The 18,512-nt window shown below is 48.7% G+C and overlaps 1 protein-coding gene across 5 annotated transcripts in view; it reads left to right on the top strand.

Moving 5' to 3' along the window:
- ACACA (acetyl-CoA carboxylase alpha) overlaps positions 1 to 18,512 on the top strand; it is an 895,081-nt gene that overhangs the window by 714,371 nt on the left and 162,198 nt on the right. For all 5 annotated transcript variants that reach the window (XM_069226569.1, XM_069226573.1, XM_069226571.1 and 2 more), the window contains one exon: positions 18,089 to 18,185. In XM_069226569.1, the coding sequence (XP_069082670.1) occupies positions 18,089 to 18,185 (97 nt within the window). The remainder of the gene's footprint in view (positions 1 to 18,088; positions 18,186 to 18,512) is intronic.

Genomic DNA, 18,512 nt, shown 5'->3' with positions numbered 1-18,512 from the left:
AGGACTCCCTCCACCAAAATGGTATACGCCTGTCAATGGAACAAATTTGTGGCATGGTGTATAGACAAGTCTGTTGACCCTCTTTCTGCCCTTCTTTCTGAGGTCCTTTTGTTTATACTTTCTTTGGCCTAGCAGAGCTCTGCCTTGGGCATGCTCAAAGATTATTTGTCTGCTATTGCTGCTTTTCTTAGATTACCTGCCCAACCCTCCTTGTTTAAATCTCCTATTGTCAGTGCCCCAATGGGATTTGAATCTGGTTCTTGCTTTCTTAATGTGCACTCCTTTAGAGCTGCTCCATAATTGTCCTCTAAGGCTTCTGATGCTAAAAACAGCCTTCCTTGTGGCCATTACATCCGCCCACAGGGTGAGTAAACTGCAGGCATTGTCATCTAAGCCGCCCTACCTCTCCATCTATTCTGGCAAAGTGGTGCTTCGTACCAGGGCTTCCTTTTTACCAAAAGTGGTCACGCCTTTTTATGTAGGCCAATCCATCACCTTGTCTAATGTTTACACACACCCTCACCCTTCTAAGGAAGAGGAGAGACACTACTGCTTGGACTTAAAAAGAGCATTGGCGTTCTACCTTGATCGTACCAAAGAGTTCTGGGTGGATGATCAACCTCTGTTGGATATGTGGGTGCGAAGTAAGGTCGGGCAGTGCAGAAGAGAACCATCTCTAGATGGGTTGTTCTCTGCATTAACATGTGCTAAGCATTGGCTAAAAAGCAACCCCTATAGGGTTTGTGCTTTCATTCTGTCAGAGCGAGAGCTGCAACCACTGCGCTAGCACATGGAGTTCCAGCACTGGACATCTGTCAGACAGCAACTTGAGCATTACTGCACAATTTCACCAAACACTACTGCCTGGAGGTCAGGTCCAGAGGGACTTCCTAGTAGGATTTTGGTTCGCAGACCCTCCTCCGGGGATGGTATTGCTTGGGTATCTATTCAAAGATAAAGAATCTGCAACTAGAAGACTATGGCCCTCATTCTGACCTTGGCGGGCGGCGGAGGCCGCCCGCCAAAGTCCCGCCGTCAGGTTACCGTTCCGCGGTCGAAAGACCGCGGCGGTAATTCTGACATTCCCGCTGGGCTGGCGGGCGGCTGCCTTCAGGCCGCCCGCCAGCCCAGCGGGAAAGAGGCTTCCACGATGAAGCCGGCTCGGAATCGAGCCGGCGGAGTGGAAGCTGTGCGACGGGTGCAGTTGCACCCGTCGCGTATTTCACTGTCTGCGCAGCAGACAGTGAAATACATTTAGGGGCCCTCTTACGGGGGCCCCTGCAGTGCCCATGCCAGTGGCATGGGCACTGCAGGGGCCCCCAGGGGCCCCGCGACCCCCCCTACCGCCATCCGGTTCCTGGCGGGCGGACCGCCGGGAACTGGATGGCGGTAGGGGGGGTCGGAATCCCCTCGGCGGCGCAGCAAGCTGCGCCGCCTTGGAGGATTCCAACGGGCAGCGGAAAACCAGCGGGAGACCGCCGGTTTTCCTGCACTGACCGCGGCCAAAGCACCGCGGTCAGAATGCCCTGCGGGGCACCGCCGGGCCGTCGGCGGTGCTCCCGCCAACCGCGAGCCTGGCGGTCACAGACCGCCAGGCTCGTAATGAGGGCCTATATCAGATAAACAAGTTACTTACCTTCTGTAATGCCTTATCTGGTAGTGACATATTCTACTTGCAGATTCCTTACTGACCCATCCATCCTCCCCGTTCAGCGAACTGATTTCTAGGGACAGAGACTTCCCTTTTAGGGCACTAGTTCTGACGCACCAGTGGTCAGTGTTCTTCATGGCTTCGCGAGTTGTGAAAAAAACCTGACATCAGCGCACGGGGGTGGCACCTATATAGGTCCTGCAAAGTCATATCCGGCGCGAATGACGCTGACGATGGACATGGAGCCGACCATTGCCACCTAAAGGCGAGTAGGAGTACTGCTCAAGAAAAATCTCCAGATCCAGACTGCCACCTGGGGGAAATTCTAAGATAAGGAATCTGCAACTAGAATATGTCTGTAGGAATGTTGGCATGGTTACCCCTCCCCCCACCCACTTTGTGCCTGGTGTTGATGCCAACATTGATTGAAAGTGTGCTGAGATCCTGCTAACCAGGCCTCGGCACCAGTGCTCTTTCCCAAAATCTGTACCTTTGTTTCCGCAATTGGCACAACCCTGGCACACAGTTAAGTCCCTTGTAAAAGGTACCCATGGTACCAAGGGCCCTATAGCCAGGGAAGGTCCCCAAGGGCTGCAGCATGTATTATGCTACCTTAGGGGGGCCCTCACCAAGCACATGTACACTGCCTTGCAGCTTGTGTGTGCTGGTGGGGATAAAAAGGCAAAGTCAACATGGCACCCCTCTCAGGGTGCCATGCTCACAAACCACTGCCTGTGGCATAGGTAAGTCACCCCTCTAGCAGGTTTTACAGCCCTAAGGCAGGGTGCACTATATCACAGGTGAGGGCATAGCTGCATGAGCAATATGCTCCGACAGTGTCTAAGTCCATTCTTAGACATTGTAACTGCAGTGTAGCCACATTGAGTATATGGTCTGGGAGTTTGTCATTACGAACTCCACAGCTCCAAAATGACTTCACTGAATACTGGGAAGTTTGATATCAAACTTCTCAGCACAATTAACCCCCACTGATACTAGTGTGGGGTTTATTAAAAAATGCACACAGATGGCATCTTAGAGATGCCCCCTGTATGTTAGCCAAACTGCTAGTGTAGGACTGACCGGTCTGTGCCAGCCTGCCACTTTCAGACAAGTTTCTGACCACATGGGGTGATAGCCTTTGTGCACTCTGTGGTCAGAAAAAAAGCCTGTCTTGGGTGAAGGTGCTTCACACCTCCCCCTTACAGGAACTAACACCTGGCGGTGAGCCTCAAAGGCTCAAGCCTCGGATTACTGTGCCCCGGGGCACTCTAGCTAGTGGAGCTGCCCACCCCAGGACAAAGCCCCACTTTTGGCAGCAAGTCTGGCTGGAAAATTAGGGAAAACGGAGATGTAACCACCCCAGCCAGGACCACCCTTAAGGAGTCTAGAGCTGAGGTGACCCCCTCCCTGCAGAATCCCCCATCTTGGTTTGGAGGACAGGGACCAATAGGTTTAGGTTTGTGCACCCCTCCCCAAAGGGAGTGGGCACAAGGAGGGTGTAGCCACCCTCAGGGCAGTAGCCATTGGCTACTGCCTGCTGATCCCTAAAATGCCCCTAAATCTAGGATTTAAGGGCCTCCCTGAACCCAGCTCACCAGATTCCTGGCGACCTAACAAGCAGAAGAAGGACTGCTTAGCTGAGACCCACAGCAGAGAAGAAGGAAGACGACAAATAATTTGGCCTCGGCTCGTCTCCTGCTTCAAAGAACCTGCAAAACAACAGTGACGCATCCAGCGGGACCAGTGACCTCTGCCATGCTCCAGAGGACTGCCCTGTACCTAAAAGGACCAAGAACCCCTGTGGACAGGGGCCCTATCCAAGAAGAAACCAACAACTAAGGACTCCAACCTCACTCTGAATGTGTGAGCCCTAAGCCACTCTGCATCCAACACCCACGGCTCGTGTCCAAGTGGCCCAACCACCTAGAGAGAATCCCCAGGCGATTCTGAGCAAGTGCCCACCCTGGGTTGACCTCTCCACTCCTCCACGACGACGCCTGTAGTGGGAATCCCAAGGGCCCCACCTGACCACAAAAGCGCCGGATGAAGATGTCTGACGCCTAAAGACCCACTGCACCCACAGGCCTTGTAGAAACCGACACCCGGAGCAGCAATGTTCAGCAGGCGGCCCTCCTCCCTGTCCAGCCTGTGGTTCACCCGAGACGACCCCCTGGACATCGCCTGCAGCCTCTGAGTAACCTCCGGGGACCCGACATCTTGTTTGCACCCTGCACCCAGCCGCCCCAGTGCTGCTGAGGGTGTATGTTTGGTGCCTACTTGTGCCCCCCCGTGCTCCTCTAAAACCCCCAGGTCCGCCCTCCGAAGTCACGGGTACTTACCTGCCTACAGATCTGAAACAGAGTGCCCCTAGTCTCCATAGGAGCCCATGTTCATTTTGCCTACACTTTGACCTCTGCACCTGTCTGGCCCTGTGTTTCTGGTGGTTGGTGTTTGGGGTTAAACTTGAACCCCAACCTGTAGATTTCCTAACCCCCAGAGACTGGAACTGTAAGTGTTGTACTTACCTGTAAAACGATCTAACTTTTCTTCCCCCCAGGAACTTTTTCTGAAAATTGCACTGTGTCCATTTTTAAAACAAATTATTGCCAATATTTCAAGAACTGTATGACTTATCGATTTCAAAGTACTGTTGATACATGTGTGAAATACGAATCTATTGAAGCACTTACCTGCAACTTGAATTTTGTGGTTCTAAAAATAAATTAACAAAATACATTTATGCTATATAAAAACCATTGGTCTGGAGTTTAGTCATTGAGTGTGTGCCTCTATTGTCTGTGTGTGAACAACAAATGCTTTTCACTACCCTCTGATAAGCCTAACTGCTCGACCACACTACCACAAAAGAGAGCATTAGTATTATTTACTTTAGCCTCTGTTAAGCCTCTAGGAAACCCCTGGAGTCTGTGCATGCTATATCTCATTTGATATAGTTTATACAGTGCCGGCTTCCTACAATGTCCCTACAAGATAAGGCGTTACTAAGCTAAGTAACTTGTTCGTCAGTACTGAGGCCTTACAGATGGCACTTGCATGCAAGTACATCCAAATTAAGGCCCTAAATATGGTACATATGCAATTTTAGAACAAATAGAACATCATGGCGTCTTAGTGCATCAGATAAAATGTTCTCAGGCCCATGATTTTTACTTTGTACACCAGTCTCTCTTTCTTACAAATTTTCATACACCGTATTTCAGTGTTGCCGACACCTAACTGGACTGCATTTCCCAGGTGGTTGGCAGGCAGTTAAGTCTTGATGCTAGAAAGAAGGCTTATGTGTGAAAATGGGCTGTGACAATGACTTGTGTGCTTCGATATTGAGTATTCAGTGGAAACCTTGCATTTTTAGCTTTATGATTTTGAAGTATTCTTGTAGAAATGTAGAGTGAAAGAACAGTTCTGAAGTCTGTAATCAAACTCTCTCTTTAGAACTGCCTTATAGGATTTGCAAGAGGTCATCCATCCAACCCAAATGATAGCAGTTTTTGGCTTCTGCCTATCCAACCCGGATCGAGATCTTTAAACAAGCCCTGTGGGTTATCTTGTGGAGAGCCCTGGATTCCTCTGAGCTACACCCCAAAGATGGGCCTGATTCTCCTTATTCAACAACTATAGTGGCTGTGGCTCCAACGCCACCCATCTCCTTCTCTCAACAGGCTCTGGCCTGGCACTCCTTCTGAAAAAGCCTTTGCCCATAATCGCGCCAGTATAATTGTTCTCAGTGACTATTTCTACATCATCCTGGAGCCCAGAGATTTGCTCAAATGGAAGAAGTTTTTGGCTCAGATTCAGGCACTCCTGACATCTGTAACCATAATGATATGTGTATAGAGGGAGGGTCATTTGAAGGTTGACATCTTCCTCCCGCCCTATCACACAGATGCTGGACTCTTGCTTGGACCTCCAAACTGCAAGTGGTCTTTATACCTTCCTCGAAGAAGATACTTACATCCTTTAGGACCCCCCCTTGTTAGGAAGCCTGTTCATTTACATAAGTAGTAAAAAAGGCAGTGGAGGTGTCTTACTGACTGCAAATCCAGTGTTTTAGCGGAAATCCTGCAGTATTCTTCTGTGGCCCTGGAACCCCTGTAGCCATTTAACAAAGCATAGGTATAACTGGTGCTGGCTGCCTGGGAGAAGCCCTTTTTTGGGCCTCGAAGTTCACAGGCCATCTCTGTCTGATTCCAAGTTTTTATCTGTGTGTTCTTTTCCAGAGAGCCTGGTGTTCCAGGCATCATCAAGAGAGCTAAACCCCAACAATTTCTCCTCTGGACCGTAAGTCCAAATGACTTGACTCCAGAGATGGAAGGTTTTTACTTCAGGCAGCCTACCCCTCCCAGTGCCACACGCCTCTTTGGATGGTACAGTTGTGACTATAGAAATTGGCAAGCCTGGTGTAATAAGCATTTCAGGTCACTTGAAGAAAACTTCTATCAATCTTATGAGCAACGATGTGGGTGTTTCCAAACAAAAATGTGGCCTAGATTTGGTTCACACAATTGCTCAATCCATAGCGATGGCAGGCTATCTCTACAGATATGCTTTCATGTTCTCCTCTGGCTTTTGGGGCATGTCCAAGTTGTCCTAGTAAACATTCCCTTCGAAGATGAGGGACTGTTTGGTGGAAATGGTGACTCTTCCATGGGACAGTTTAAAAGTAGCCTTGCTTTGGCAAGCTTGCTGGGCCTAGCCTCCCCGACTCAGTAGTTTCACCAACAGTATTGCTGCTCTGAAGTCTTTCCAGGGGCAACCCCACAGCAGTGGTCCAGACCCCACAGCAGTTCTACTGGTCCTTTCAGGGGAGAGGTGGACCTAAAGGACGCCAACAGCAGTAGTTTTGGCCTCCCCCATCTTTCTCTGGATCTGCCTTTTCAAAACCTCTTTGATTCATCCTCCCTCCACCATTAGCTTCTGATAGGGGAGGTCCTCTCATTTTCTGCCTAACTGGCAGAGCATCACAATGGATGTCTCCATCTCCAGATTACATGCAGGGCTTGTACACTTCCCGTTCTCTGTACTTTCCTGGACAATCCATTTACCTCAAGAAGAGTACTCCCCAAAAAATGCCTTCATCTTGGAGATGCATGTTCTCACCAGGTTGCACAAAGAAAGATGTGGTATCAGACCCATTTTGGAACTGAAACAATTGAATCTTTTTGTTCTGAAGGACAACTTTGAAATACTGTGCTTAAGTCTGGTCCTCCAGGTCATTAACGCAGATGACTGGATGGTGTCCCTGGAACTCATGGGCGAGGGGAATTTATGCCTGCCAATCCTCCATGCTCACAGGAGTTCCTTGGAGGAAAGGGGTCTAGGAAAGTAGCATCTTTCTAGCATAGTTACCCCACTTGTTGGCTGGTGTCAGTGTGTTTAGACTGTAGTACACTGGGATCCTGCTAATCAGGACCCCAGAGTCTGTGCGCTCGCCTCTAAAACTGGTTGTTTGGAACTTTTACACCTCGCAGTTGGCATACTGGTGCATCCATGTAAGACCCTAGTATATGGTACTTATGTACCCAGGGCATTGGCACACCAGGAGTCTCCCATGGGCTGCAGCATGTATTATGTCACCCATGGGAGCACATGCAAACTGTGTCTGCAGGCCTGCCATTGCGGCCTGGTTGAAATGGTGCATGAACTTTCACTTTAGATAAATGGCTTGCCTTATATCGCGGTCACTGCACTTGGACACTGTAAGTCACCCGTATTGTAGGCTCTTCAGCCCAAGGGAAGGGTGCATGGTCTTGAGTGTGAGGGCAATGTGCAGAATACATTTCCTGGGCTTTGTAAGTGTGGAAAAGCCATTTTAAGGTATGTAGTAGACACTGGTCAACACGAGTAGTCGAACTACATAATGGTTTCACTGAACCTAGGAATGTTTGGTATCAAACATGTTGGAATCATGGAACTACACCAATTTCAGTGTTAATTGAATTATACCATGTACTCTGGGGGTTCCATGGAGGATCCCCCAGATCTGCCTTTACAGCCTTGCAGGGTTTGCATGCCAGCCTGCGCAGCTGCCAACCGTAAACACTGTTCTTCCCTCCTGCTGATGAGCCTAACTAGAGCAGGGGAAGGCAGAACAAGGGATTTCCCGTAGGGAAAAGATGTGACCACCTCTTCCTTTGAAATGGGTGTCTCTGGTGTGGGGTGGCCTCTGAGCGCCACCAGACTACTTTGAAGGGCACAGTTGGTGCCCTCCTTGCACAAACTGGTTTGAACCAGTGCAGAAACTCCTGGTTCCCACTGTGGCGCAAAGCCACACAAAGAACAGGGGAGTGACCCCCCCCCCTTCCAGCTCTTCCCCTAGGGAGGTGCACAGAGCTCTGCCGGGGGGGTGGTTAATTCTGCCATCTTTGAAATAAGCTGTGCAGAGGCCCTTGGGAGCATCTGACTTGTTTGGCCAGGTGGGTGACGTCCCTGACCCCCTCTGATAGGTGGGTCACTGCAGATAGTGTCTAGCCCCCTTGTAAGGCTACTTAAGGGCTCCCCTGAGGGTGGGTCCCTAGATTAATCGAGCAAGACTCTACAATGGAACTCTCTGCAAGTCTCTTCTGCTCCTGGCCTCTGGAACCGCTTCTGGTCTGCCTTAGGAACTGAAACAAGACTGTATCCACTTGGGAGGGCTCCCACTGCAGCATTGTTTCTCCAGGTCCTGCAAGATTTCTACAACATCCATATCTGTGGATTCTCCAGGGTCATAAGGACTCTGTTTGCATCAAGAAGCAAGAATGAATCTCCCTTGGAGTGAAGGAATCACACCCTTGCATCCGCAAGCACCTTAAGACGACAACAACCCGCTGGTGGATCTTGCTGTCCCACGGACACAGGTGATGGTTCTGTGGGCCTCTTCAGGCACAACTTTTCTTCTGACCAACTTGGGAGATGGTGGGCCCTTGCTGCAGCCGCTGGAATGGAACCCTTGTGCACCACAACTGTTGCTCTTACCATTCTTGTTGGTTCTTCCCCCAAGAAACCCTAGCCTCCAGCACTCTGCAACCCCAAGTTCAGCTTCCACTCTGCAACTCCTGTGGTGTGAGACTCCTGCTTTGTTGTGCTGCTGAGGCCTCCCTGTGACTCCCTGTGCCTGCTGCCAGTGGGTCACAAGTGGGGGCACCGATGATTCCTGCCTCTCCTGCTTGCTGAGGGCCTGCGCTGACTCCCCTCCAAGGGTTGAGGTGTTTGCAGGATTTTGGGGACCAGCAAGATCCAAACTTCCCTGCAGCTTCTTCCTCCTTTTGCCAATGTTTGGTGGTTCTGCTGACCACTGACCCCTCTGCAGTCTGGCGACTGATGTGGGATAGCTTGTGGGCGTCTACAAAGATCTTCCTGCATCTCTTGGACTCCGCAGCTATACTTCTTCCTTCACCAACCTGCAGGTACTTCTCCACAAGAGGGTGGGCATTGCCTACCCATACCACCTGGACATCTCCAAGTGGACTGGACATTGTCCCCTTCTTTTTCAGGTTCTTCTTGTTGGAATCCAACCTGGTCCACAGGTCGTGACAGCAGCTGGACAAACGAGGCTCCCATTGACTCCAGCAAAGGTTTCCGATGTCGCTTCATCCTTATGCACCTAGGCTCCCTGCTCTAGGTACTTCACTTTCCTGGGTATCCCAGGTGTCTTGTGTCAACTGGTCTCCTTGGGGTCATCTAGGAAGGGTCCTGAAAGGGTCCTGAAACCTAAAAATTCCAACTGCAACGGTCCTGTGCAATCAGTTGGATAAGATAGGAGACTAAAGGCAGTTTAAGTGAAAACGACAAGTTATTCTCAGAGCACTGATTAGAAGATTAAAGAAGAGTACCTCAGATATCACCCCTAGGTTTTGTATTTTACTAATTGGTTTAAAGAGTGTTTGTGGTCATTAGAATGGGTATCTGTGGTGTTCTCAGTTCCCAGTAGAATCATTGCAGACTGGAAGCCGTGTAAGCAACGCCAGTTTTCAGCCATCAGAGCTTAAATATCAGACCACTGTTTATTTCTTCGTTGTGACTTGAACTGTTGGGCACTTAGAACTTTGTGCAGCCAGCATAGGTTCTGCATTGCAGATCACAGATCCTGAGCCGCTGTGCTAGAGTGAACCCACAGATATTAAAAGTTAAGGAGGTGGAGCTGAACGTTTCGTAACGCCGTAAGATAAGTTAACTGGCATTGAATCTTTCATACATTCACGTTTGAAACATTCCCCATTGCTATGCTCTGAAGACTGGGTAGTCAGTGTTAACCTAGCAATGAATCGAGACACCCCGTCGGTTGAAAGCAAGATGTTACAGACACATACAGCACCACAGGGGCTGCTGCTCTCGATACTAACTAACGCTCCTCACACGCCTCCCAGACTAATATTACTAGAGGCAGCCCGATTCTGCTGGCGCAGATATGTCCAAAATAAGACCACATCTCTCCCCTATTCGCCCCTGTTGCCACTGCTTCAATTGCCGGTTACCCAAACCCTGTCACTACACCACGATACACGAGAAATGAATAGGCTCCAACTAGGTGATTTATACTCTAGCTCCGTGATGCATACTTTCGCGGAACTGGTGACTGTAGGCATTATGCAAAATGGGGCCTTTCTAACATTTAATGCCATAAAGTTACTGCTCAACAATATCTGGGGCGTAGGAGACTCGGAACCTCCCGAATCCTCACTGCTCACCACTATCCTAACCATTGGCAGCTCAAAGGGCATTATTACCACACTATATAAAGCATTGCTTAAGCAATATGCACAACACTGCCACATGCGAAAGCGCGCTGGGACTCTGTCCTTTCTACCCCACTATCGCAGAAGACCTGGGTTACTGCCCTTGCAACAATCAAATCAATATCCCGTAATCCTCGCCTACGTTACACCCAATTTAATTATCTTCACCAATCATATCTATCACCAGCTCGCATCCAAAAAATCTACCCCAATACAACACCAACATGTCCCAGATGCGCTACACCAGCAGCTGACTTCTATCATATGGTTTGGAGTTGCCATCCCATAAACTCGGCCTGGCAACGAGTGACGGAGATCACAGCAGAGATCTCATCTCACACCCTGGTACCCACGCCTGACTCCTGTTTACTCGGCATACGTCATCGTGCCAAAAAAGATAAACATACGCACAGGTTTATAGACCTGGCATTTGTGGTGTATAAACGTTTGATAGCAACACATTGGAAAGCTCCACATGCCCCCTCCCACGCGTCATGGCTACAGGAGTTACATAGCCGATCTCAAGCTGAAGCCCAGACGCTGCACTTGCTACAACACAGAGGTCTCATTCTTTCGGGCCCGGAGGTTTGGGACACGTTTGTGGTGGCAATAGAGGCCAGAGATGACATGTATCCTCCGTGAACAGGATACAACATACAAACAACACAGTTTGAGCTGACACTGCTAATACTTTAGCCACACGGCATCAGCTCTGATTGTCCTTAACTGCACTCATCGCTAATATCCTCCTTCTTTCTCAAATGACACTTCCCAGCTGTACCCATCCACACCCCACGAGCTAACACATGCATGTAACATACATTTACAACATGTAAAATATTCTTGCCCTTGAACCTGTCAATACCACAGACACTTTTTACACCCCTGAGGTGTACTCCACCTTAATTACGGATACCGTCAGAGATTGGCCAGACACTCTTAAGCCGCAATAATTTCCCACAATAGCTCTCACGCTAAATGCCACTGTACCCTCCTTTTACCCCGCCCTTAATTTCCTCGCACTCTTAGGATTGGTTATAAATGTTCTCCCTTTCAGTTACTCTCGTTCCCCTCTTTCTATCCCCCCTTCCCCTCCTTTCTCTTTGACATCTTACGGTGTAGCAATGCTGTGTAAAATTATACAATTGTACAAACATATTGCAAAATGACGTACAGCTATTGTATTGTAGTGTGAAGATTGTGTTCAATAAACAGATTTAAAAAAAAAAACTAGCAATGAATCTTGACACTCAGTATACATGTATACAGCAATAACCAGTCCAAGTCATTGTGTGACGTTCTGCCAATCAGATGTCAGGACCCCCAGAATGTACCCTGGCAAAGGCTTCTAACTGCCTGATTTTCTACTGCACACTCAGTCTCTGGGGATCTGTGTCCATTTGAATTTTTGCAAGTGTTTCCACCTATATTTCGAGTTTAATTTTACTCCAGCGCTACTTTTTAACAGCAGATACCTTTATAAAGCTTTTTTCTCTCTGAGACTTTGTGAGAAAGTAGCCTCTTTCTAGCCTTGTTACCCCCACTTTTGGCCTGTTTGTGAGTGTATGTCAGGGCGTTTTCACTGTCTAACTGGGATCCTGCTAGCCAGGGCCCAGTGCTCATAGTGAAAACCCTATGTTTCCAGTATGTTTGTTATGTGTCACTGGGACCCTGCTAGTCAGGACCCCAGTGCTCATAAGTTTGTGGCCTATATGTATGTGTTCCCTGTGTGGTGCCTAACTGTCTCACTGAGGCTCTGCTAACCAGAACCTCAGTGGTTATGCTCTCTCTGTACAAATTGTCACTAACAGGCTAGTGACCAATTTTACCAATTTACATTGGCTTACTGGAACACCCTTATAATTCCCTAGTATATGGTACTGAGGTACCCAGGGTATTGGGGTTCCAGGAGATCCCTATGGGCTGCAGCATTTCTTTTGCCACCCATAGGGAGCTCTGACAATTCTTACACAGGCCTGCCACTGCAGCCTGAGTGAAATAACATCCACGTTATTTCACAGCCATTTTACACTGCACTTAAGTAACTTATAAGTCACCTATATGTCTAACCTTTACCTGGTAAAGGTTGGGTGCTAAGTTACTTAGTGTGTGGGCACCCTGGCACTAGCCAAGGTGCCCCCACATTGTTCAGGGCCAATTCCCCGGACTTTGTGAGTGCGGGGACACCATTACACGCGTGCACTACATATAGGTCACTACCTATATGTAGCTTCACAATGGTAACTCCGAATATGGCCATGTAACATGTCTATGATCATGGAATTGCCCCCCCCCCCCCCCCTATGCCATCCTGGCATAGTTGGCACAATCCCATGATCCCAGTGGTCTGTAGCACAGACCCTGGTACTGCCAAACTGCCCTTCCTGGGGTTTCACTGCAGCTGCTGCTGCTGCCAACCCCTCAGACAGGCATCTGCCCTCCTGGGGTCCAGCCAGGCCTGGCCCAGGATGGCAGAACAAAGGACTTCCTCTGAGAGAGGGTGTTACACCCTCTCCCTTTGGAAAATGGTGTGAAGGCAGGGGAGGAGTAGCCTCCCCCAGCCTCTTGAAATGCTTTCTTGGGCACAGATGTGCCCAATTCTGCATAAGCCAGTCTACACCGGTTCAGGGGACCCCTTAGCCCTGCTCTGGCGCGAAACTGGACAAAGGAAAGGGGAGTGACCACTCCCCTGACCTGCACCTCCCCTGGGAGGTGTCCAGAGCTCCTCCAGTGTGCTCCAGACCTCTGCCATCTTGGAAACAGAGGTGCTGCTGGCACACTGGACTGCTCTGAGTGGCCAGTGCCACCAGGTGACGTCAGAGACTCCTTCTGATAGGCTCCTTCAGGTGTTGCTAGCCTATCCTCTCTCCTAGGTAGCCAAACCCTCTTTTCTGGCTATTTAGGGTCTCTGTCTCTGTGGAAACTTTAGATAATGAATGCAAGAGCTCATCCGAGTTCCTCTGCATCTCTCTCTTCACCTTCTGCCAAGGAATCGACTGCTGACCGCCCTGGAAGCCTGCAAAACTGCAACATAGTAGCTAAGACGACTACTGCAACTCTGTAACGCTGATCCTGCCGCCTTCTCGACTGTTTTCCTGGTGGTGCATGCTGTGGGGGTAGTCTGCCTCCTCTCTGCACTAGAAGCTCCGAAGAAATCTCCCGTGGGTCGACGGAATCTTCCTCCTGCAACCGCAGGCACCAAAAAGCTGCATTACCGGTCCCTTGGGTCTCCTCTCAGCACGACGAGCGAGGTCCCTCGAATCCAGCAACTCTGTCCAAGTGACCCCCACAGTCCAGTGACTCTTCAGTCCAAGTTTGGTGGAGGTAAGTCCTTGCCTCACCTCGCTAGACTGCATTGCTGGGAACCGCGACTTTTGCAGCTACTCCGGCCTCCGTGCACTTCCGGCGGAAATCCTTTGTGCACAGTCCAGCCTGGGTCCACGGCACTCTAACCTGCATTGCACGACCTCCTAAGTTGTTCTCCGGCGACGTGGGACTTCTTTGTGCGACTTCGGGTGAGCACCGTTTCACGCATCCTCGTAGTGCCTGTTTCTGGCACTTCTCCGGGTGCTACCTGCTGCTAAGAGGGCTCCTTGTCTTGCTCGATGTCCCCTCTACCTCCTGGTCCAATTTGCGACCTCCTGGTCCCTCCTGAGCCACAGCAGCGTCCAAAAACGCTAACCGCACGATTTGCAGCTAGCAAGGCTTGTTGGCATTCTTTCGGCAGGAAAACACTTCTGCACGACTCTCCACGGCGAGAGGGATCCGTCCACCAAAGGGGAAGTCTCTAGCCCTTTTCGTTCCTGCAGAAACCTCAGCTTCTTCTGTCCAGTAGAAGCTTCTTTGCACCCACAGCTGGCATTTCCTGGGCATCTGCCCATCTCCGACTTGCTTGTGACTTTTGGACTTGGTCCCCTTGTTCCACAGGTACCCTAGATTGGAAATCCATCGTTGTTGCATTGTTGGTTTGTGTCTTTCCTGCATTATTCCTCTAACACGACTTCTTTATCCTTAGGGGAACTTTAGTGCACTTTGCACTCACTTTTCAGGGTCTTGGGGAGGGTTATTTTTCTAACTCTCACTATTTTCTAATAGTCCCAGCGACCCTCTACAAGGTCACATAGGTTTCGGGTCCATTCGTGGTTCGCATTCCACTTTTGGAGTATATGGTTTGTGTTGCCCCTATCCCTATGTGTCCCCATTGCATCCTATTGTAACTATACATTGTTTTCACTGTTTTCTAAGACTATACTGCATATTTTTGCTATTGTGTATATATATCTTGTGTATATTCCCTATCCTCTCACTGAGGGTACACTCTAAGATACTTTGGCATATAGTCATAAAAATAAAGTACCTTTATTTTTAGTATAACTGTGTATTGTGTTTTCTTATGATATTGTGCATATGACACTAAGTGGTACTGTAGTAGCTTCACACGTCTCCTAGTTCAGCCTAAGCTGCTCTGCTAAGCTACCATTATCTATCAGCCTAAGCTGCTAGACACCCTATACACTAATAAGGGATAACTGGGCCTTGTGCAAGGTGCAAGTACCCCTTGGTACTCACTACAAGCCAGTCCAGCCTCCTACAGACTTTTAAACCTTTAAGACTTATTTGATGGAGGAGGCTTTAGAGAGGAAATCTGTCTTTAAATCTTGTAAAGCATGTTGTAAGAGGAAGGCTTGTATTAACGATCTCATATCAAATGTCTATACTGCCTGCACCCTGACCCAAAGAAGCGTGACCCCATCAAAAATATCGCCACCAAAGTGCTGGAGGACAAGGAAAGGCGGTTGGCATCAGCAGTTTTGGAAAAGAAGACAGAGGCATCCACTACTGGTTAGCAGAGACAGGCTTTGATACACACCACAGAGAAAACTAAAACCAAGACTTCCACTCCACTGCGACTAAAGGACTCTCTGCCCCGGCTGATAAGTATTAGACTTCTAGTCAGCCTTCGTCAACATCTAAAGGCCTATAGAAAGCGGTCCAACCCCCATTTTCCTCAGATTTATTTATCAATGGTTTTGTCATTTCCACAGAAACTTACTCCATCATTGAAACATCATTCAACAACATCAGCATCTTTGTTGACTGCAACCAACTCTTTATCATTGGTGACATGTCCATCAACAATCACGGCTCCATCATTGACCGTACGCTCATCGACAAAGAAAATTGCCTTCCCACCTTGCCAGACTTTTACACCGGCAGACTTACGGCTGTCGACCATTCAGTCGTCTATGACCACTCCGTCAATGAAAAACCGTGTATCTTTATTCAGACCAACTCATGAGCACGTCCTTTTGTACAGAAGTCAAATGGAGAATGCATTACCCTCATGTAAAACTCGCCGTGCATCAAGAAATATGGTCTTGAGGTTAAGGACCTCATGATGTACAAAGCGCTTTTGCAGTCGACTTTTTTATGATGTGTTATAGCCCTTTCACAAGTAAGTAAAGTCCTTTCACGAGTTAGTAAAGTATTTCTGATTTATGAAAGGGTTTTTGCAACCTTTACTGAATTGCAAATAGGAAGGGCATGAAAGAGGAGGATCCCCGTATATCAGTGGTTTGTGACCGTAATTACGATCACAGATCATTCACTGAGCAGTGAGTTGGGGTGGTAACTGACTTGAAGACGGGAAGCTGTCACTGTCGGAATCATGTTAAGGGGCGTCGGGTGGAGCAGGCGGTGGTCCAGAATGACATCACCTGCTCCCCTTGATGTCTTCCAGAACAGCAGCATGTTTTTTAAGCCCATCACCGTCCTTTTAATAGGCATGGGCTGCTTCTGTAAAACACAGTTCCCCGTGTGGAAATGAAAATACAGGACGGTCGTCTGCTGATCCTTGCTTACCACAATCTCTGCATTTGCTGCCAATATCAGGGGGTCGCAATTGCAACATACCTCATTAGCATTCATTACCTCCCGCGAATAACAATTTAAGACGGGCCCTATTATCACATAGGTCCAGGGCTGTGGTTATCAATGGAGTAAGAGGTGCAGTGACACCGGGCCACAGAGGAATGGGGAGTCCAGCCTGACTTTCATCAGCTGCAGTTTACTTGATAGGTCGCCCTACAGATTTCTTTTTTCTTAATTCCTTCCTGTTGTGTTGATCTGTGATCACAGTATGGGAGGAGAAGGGGAAAGTAGGAGGCACACAGTCACAGGGGTAAGGAGAGAGACAAAGGAGAAAAGAGAGCCTGGGAAAGAACAAAGCGATACTGGGAGAATGGACAGATCCAGACGCATAGATTGAAAAGGTGGAGTGATGTACAGGATAAAGGAGCACAGAGGGGCGTACAAGGAAGGATGGAGATGCGGCTGTGAATAGAGTTACACAGTGTCAAGAGGAGTGATGGAGAGAGGAGAGAAAGTTGGGTTCAGTTGAGGACATAGAGGAGAAGAGGGAGAGGGGAGCAGAGATACGACAGAATAAAAAAAATAGAGGAGCGATGGTAAGAGGGTTAGAAGACCCGAGGTACAGGGGAGAGTGAAGGCAGGGTGAAAGGTGGAAATCTCAGAGAGGCAGAGGAAGAAATGTGGAGTGGGGAGAGCTATACAAAGAGTGATGTAGCAATGTGGGAATGATGCAGGGAGAAACAGAACCCAGAGATACAGGCAATATTGAGGGGGAGCAGCCGGTTGAGTGGCAAGCTACAGATGGATGCCCATATCCTGGGGAGAACGAAGGAAAGTATATCTTGTGAAGAAAGGAGATAATGGAGGTGGATTGAAAGGGATTAGAGTGATGCATGAGGAAAAAAGGTGAGAGGGAAAGGTGAGATACAGGGAACAGTTGAACCAAGAGGGGAGAGATCCAGAGACGAATAGGGGGTCTACGTGAAAGGTGTGCAGTCAGAAGATATAGCGGAGGCAAGAGGGGAGCGTAGTGCAGATATAGAGATGTGTAGAGCAAGTGAAGACACATGGAGGGCAGAGGAGGATGAGTGAAAGGGAGAAGAGAGATTTAGGAGAAAACTGAGAGGGCTATGGAGAGATACCTTGGAGAATATAAACAACAGTGGGTAATGGAAGGGGGAATGGAAAAATACAAGGGGAATATGAGTGAGTTAAAAGTGGAACGTTGTATAATAAAGAGGAAACGGAAGAGTGGAAGTGGTTGGAGGAAATCTGGGAGTGTTACCGGGACGGGGTGAAGAAGTACACCAGAGCAGAGAACCAGAACAAAGTGTACCTGGTGAAGGGTTACTGAATATGTACACTTAGAAATCAATGAAAGTTGTAGAAATGCCGAACTGATTTATGATTCCGGGTGGGCAGTTGCCAGCTCCAGCTGCGGAAATCCCTGCTGGAAATTGTGGCTGCTTTATGGATCGGGGCTTCAAGGACCGAGCTGCACCCCTTGAACAACCTCTGACTTCCTGAGTAAATGACTTCATCTACCTGTGCCTCAGTTGTCTTATCTTCGAAAACAGATACGGGTAACACCAAGCTGAGCACCAGTATTCAGCTGTAAAGGTGGCACCCCTCTTCATGCTGCAGGCGCTTGGAAACCTTTAGTCTGCAGTGCCGCATTACACGGATCACCTTATTCACTCATTGTTTCTCGGGTCCCCGCTGCAGATTTTGGCTGCGTTGTGTCAATTTGTTTCAGTCTCAAGTGTTTTTGGAGGACTAAGTACTCTTCACCAGGGCAATAACTGATAATGGTTACTCTTGTCTTCAGGCTCGGGGGCATTCCAGTTGGAGTGGTTGCTGTTGAAACCAGAACGGTGGAGCTGAGTATACCTGCTGATCCCGCAAACTTGGATTCTGAGGCCAAGGTAGGTGGAGTTAAGGGGCCACCAGAAAATGGATATGGGAGACACCTCATGTTTGTCCACTGCGTAAAAAGGAGAGCTGATGGTCCGTGGATGTAAATTTGGTGGATATTCATTGCCATGATAGCTCGGTATGCTTCAGTAAGGGCCATTTATTTTTAGTCTACGAGTTAAGAGTCTTGGTCAGAGCAATCCGAGCGCCAAGGACTCCTATAGGTTGGAAACAGATATTGAATTACATTGTACACTACTTTGAACAAAGTGATGCATTTGGCCTGACCCAAAGCTTCCTGGATTAACAGATGTTAGTGGACACCCACTAGAGTGAAG

The sequence above is a fragment of the Pleurodeles waltl genome, chromosome 3_2, assembly GCF_031143425.1.
Source record: "Pleurodeles waltl isolate 20211129_DDA chromosome 3_2, aPleWal1.hap1.20221129, whole genome shotgun sequence".
Lineage (NCBI taxonomy): Eukaryota > Metazoa > Chordata > Amphibia > Caudata > Salamandridae > Pleurodeles > Pleurodeles waltl.
The sequence above is the reverse complement of the archived record's forward strand: the minus strand, read 5'-3'. Positions and strand labels throughout refer to the sequence as shown.